We start from the raw sequence: 3,320 nt of genomic DNA on the forward strand, positions 1-3,320 counted from the left end.
AGAGGTGGATCCTTATTGTAACAATTACTAACATCTATATAACATGGTCATTTCTGGAATGTGTACTGGTAAAACATTGCACATAGTTTCACACAAGGATTCCAGGGACAATATTGTTGATACTGCATTTAAACTTTCTTGTAAATGTAGAATTAGGTGAGTTAACAACTGAAGATGACATTACATTATTCCTACAGAAGCTAAAGCTGGCCTGTTATTTTTACCTGTTTTATATAATGTAATATAATACAGTACTATGTATATAAAATTATGTATTATGATTCATTAGTCTGTCACATCTTCTGTTCGTCTGCTTTTCATAAAATATATTTGTATATGTCTAAAAGCGAGGTTACAACTGCCAAACTGTACTATTTTCTACAAAAGCAGAGCTTGTGAAGTTCATATATTTTTCCCAAACTTGATATACTTTTATAATTAAGGAAATTTTGGTTGTAGATGGGAGGAGTAAGGCTTCTAGCAATGTGGCCGGATTTGATGGAAAGTTGTAGTCCATATGCTATTTTGCAACTGACTACAGGAAATAAATGCAGAAATATATATCAATATAAGAGGAAACTGTGAACGAGAGTGAGCTAATGAGGTCCACTTGAGTAATAGCAAAGGACAGGAAGTAAGTTCTCTCTATACATACTATTTCTCTACACGAATGTAAAGATGTACCGCAAAATTTATTAATAACCCGTCTGACAGCATAAAAGGAATGATCAAGAATATTTAGATGAGACAAAAGCTTCAAATGATCAAGAAAATATATAAAAGTACATGAAGTGATATTTTATAAATGCTGCTTTACAATCAAAAATAATTTGGGGGTAGATCAAAAGCTATGCAAGACCTGTCCACATAGCCATATTCACCAAAACTCTAACTAGGTACCAAGTGTTCAAGCTTTAGCATGCCAGGAATCTCAAAATGCAATGGCACATGAATGGCGATAAACCCGGTACATTTCCTCCCAGAACAGCCAAGGATAACGGGACTAAATTGAAAATCATGAGCTCAACATTCATTGTAACCATCCTTCACCCAAACATTGTGACAAGCATTCACCTGCAAAATAGCGTAACCAACATTCAGGGGAGACAACCAATTCAACCTCAGATCATTATCATCATTAGACCACCAAGACGTTAGTATGTTAGAACTGTAAGGGAAACATGATGCAGGAGAAAGATATCATAATACAATATTATCTTAAAGGGGTGCTCGTCTGGAGTCACACAAGCTGAATAGGGAGTATGAAAGTTGGTATTTGTCATGATTCAATCAACTTATTAACTTTGTACATTTGTATTAGATGTACAAGAGTGTAAGATTCTGTTTATCATAACTTAGTAGATTATGCTTGATTTTCATTCAGAATTAGAGTTTCTACTTCTGTTTTTGCTGACATCACTAAATTTGTTATACACAATATTATAATGTATGATGTCATAATCAAAGCTCAGCTGGTCTAGCCAATCAGGATGTCAGAATGTTTGGTCAATCAGAACACAACAGCCAGTGTGACCAATCAGATTGTTAAACAGAATTTTACACTCAACGTTTCAAACTCCTAAATACAAGTGATTATGAAGTCAGTTTTTCTCTTGGGATAAAATAGCATACAATGGTGGCGACAAGCTGTAAGCTGAGTTGGACAGATGATAATAACAATGATATTAGATAGCATGCAGGATAACAATAATGTATATCATCAGAAGAACAGAATGCAAGCAGGAAGTGTGGTCACCTTAAACCAGAGAGGGGCTATGGGGTCCAGAGTTAGGCAGCTGGTAACAACAGGGGTTAGTAGGCATTGCCACGGACTAACATAAAAAGTAGGGCAACCAACCTGGACGACAGGTAGTGTGGGTTCAGAGTATTTCCTGGAAGGGGCTGTGTGATTGTATGGGCGGGGTTTAAATAGGGACAGAGGTAGGGGTGACGGTGAGGAGGAGGGAGACATCAGTTTAGGGGGTGGTGGGGTGAAGGCCGACATGTACGGCACACTGCCCAGCAAACACCGACTCAGGTCCTACAACAAATGGCACACAACATTACACACATTTTGCAACATATATGATCACACAGTGAGTTGATGAGTGTAGCAAACAAAAGTTCAACATGCAAAGGTTCATCAGACAAAGGCAACAAAGCTGGTGTACATGTTGCATATTTAAGGGAAGCATTAACCAGGATTTATTTTTTGGAAAGTTAATGCACAGAGCCTTGTAGACAAACATGCATTGTCAAGCAAAACTGGAGTGACACGTGTGCAGCCCTTTTACTGTTACTGTGGTAGGTAATCTACCAGGGGAAATGTGGGCCATGGCTACTGGTAGATTTACTCACCACTTTCAGATATGCCCAGCTTGGTTTTGTTACAGACCATTTGTCCCCACATTCAATGGAAACAGTGAATTTCACAAATATAACTGACGTTAACTCACATGTTTTTCATTTGATTAACATTTCATGTGAGGACAAATCGCCCACCTAGTAGGACCATTTTTGAAGATACTACTACTGCCACCTTGTTGACCCAGGAATGTGGGTGTGTTGGAGTACCTACCTGTGAAGACTTCACCATCATGTTCATCTCCTCATCCTCAGAGCTCTGGTAAAGACGACTTGACTGTGACCTCCCGGAGTAGGGAATAAATCCGCGTTGGGAACTTGGGTCCACAAATGAATGGTCAACCTCACTGTTTGTACAAGTGCTAATTTCATCGGTACTTGACAATGATGAGTTATCTCTCCTATATCTCCTCAGTTCAGCTGTGTTAGTAAATGAAGCAGAACGGGTCATTTTGGAATTTTTAGATGCAAGAATCCGTATTTCATCGCCTTTAGATTTTTTGCCTTGTGATTTTGCCTTAGCAGCAGTTGCAACTGACTTTCTAGGGTCATATTCCTTCCTGCGCCTCCAAGCTTCTTTCTCTGCTGACTTGGGTGAGTTGGTGCGACTATTACTGGTCTGATTGTTGGTGCTGCTCCTACTAGAACTACTCACCCCAGTCACAGACAAGCCTGTCGTCCCATAAGTTGAGTTTTTTAACCTGGCTTTGATTGATTTTATATCAGTCTTGCGTATATCAGTTCCCAAAGTAGACACTGGATCAGTGCTAGAGTAAGCCCTATTGAGTCGTAAACTGTGTCTACCTCCATCTCTTCGCAATAAGTCGCTGGTAGAGCGTGTGGTATTGTTACGACTCCGCGCCACAATTTGTCCACCGAGACTCAGATCACTGCGTGCGGAATCATTTGTCCTGTCTGAATATAAACGTGACTTTGAAGAAGGTCGCGAGGAGTTG

The 3,320-nt window shown here is 39.4% G+C and overlaps 1 protein-coding gene across 1 annotated transcript; it reads right to left on the reverse strand.

Moving 5' to 3' along the window:
- Positions 1 to 12: 12 nt before the first annotated feature.
- On the reverse strand, positions 13 to 3,254 carry LOC110444499 (the record flags this gene model as incomplete). Its single annotated transcript, XM_021488872.1, has 2 exons — positions 13 to 2,041; positions 2,579 to 3,254. Coding segments are annotated over 2 exons (997 nt in total), but the record flags the coding sequence as incomplete, so codon positions are not given.
- Positions 3,255 to 3,320: the final 66 nt, after the last annotated feature.

The sequence above is a fragment of the Mizuhopecten yessoensis genome, unplaced genomic scaffold (genome assembly GCF_002113885.1).
Source record: "Mizuhopecten yessoensis strain PY_sf001 unplaced genomic scaffold, ASM211388v2 hete_36133708, whole genome shotgun sequence".
Taxonomy (NCBI): Eukaryota; Metazoa; Mollusca; class Bivalvia; order Pectinida; family Pectinidae; genus Mizuhopecten; species Mizuhopecten yessoensis.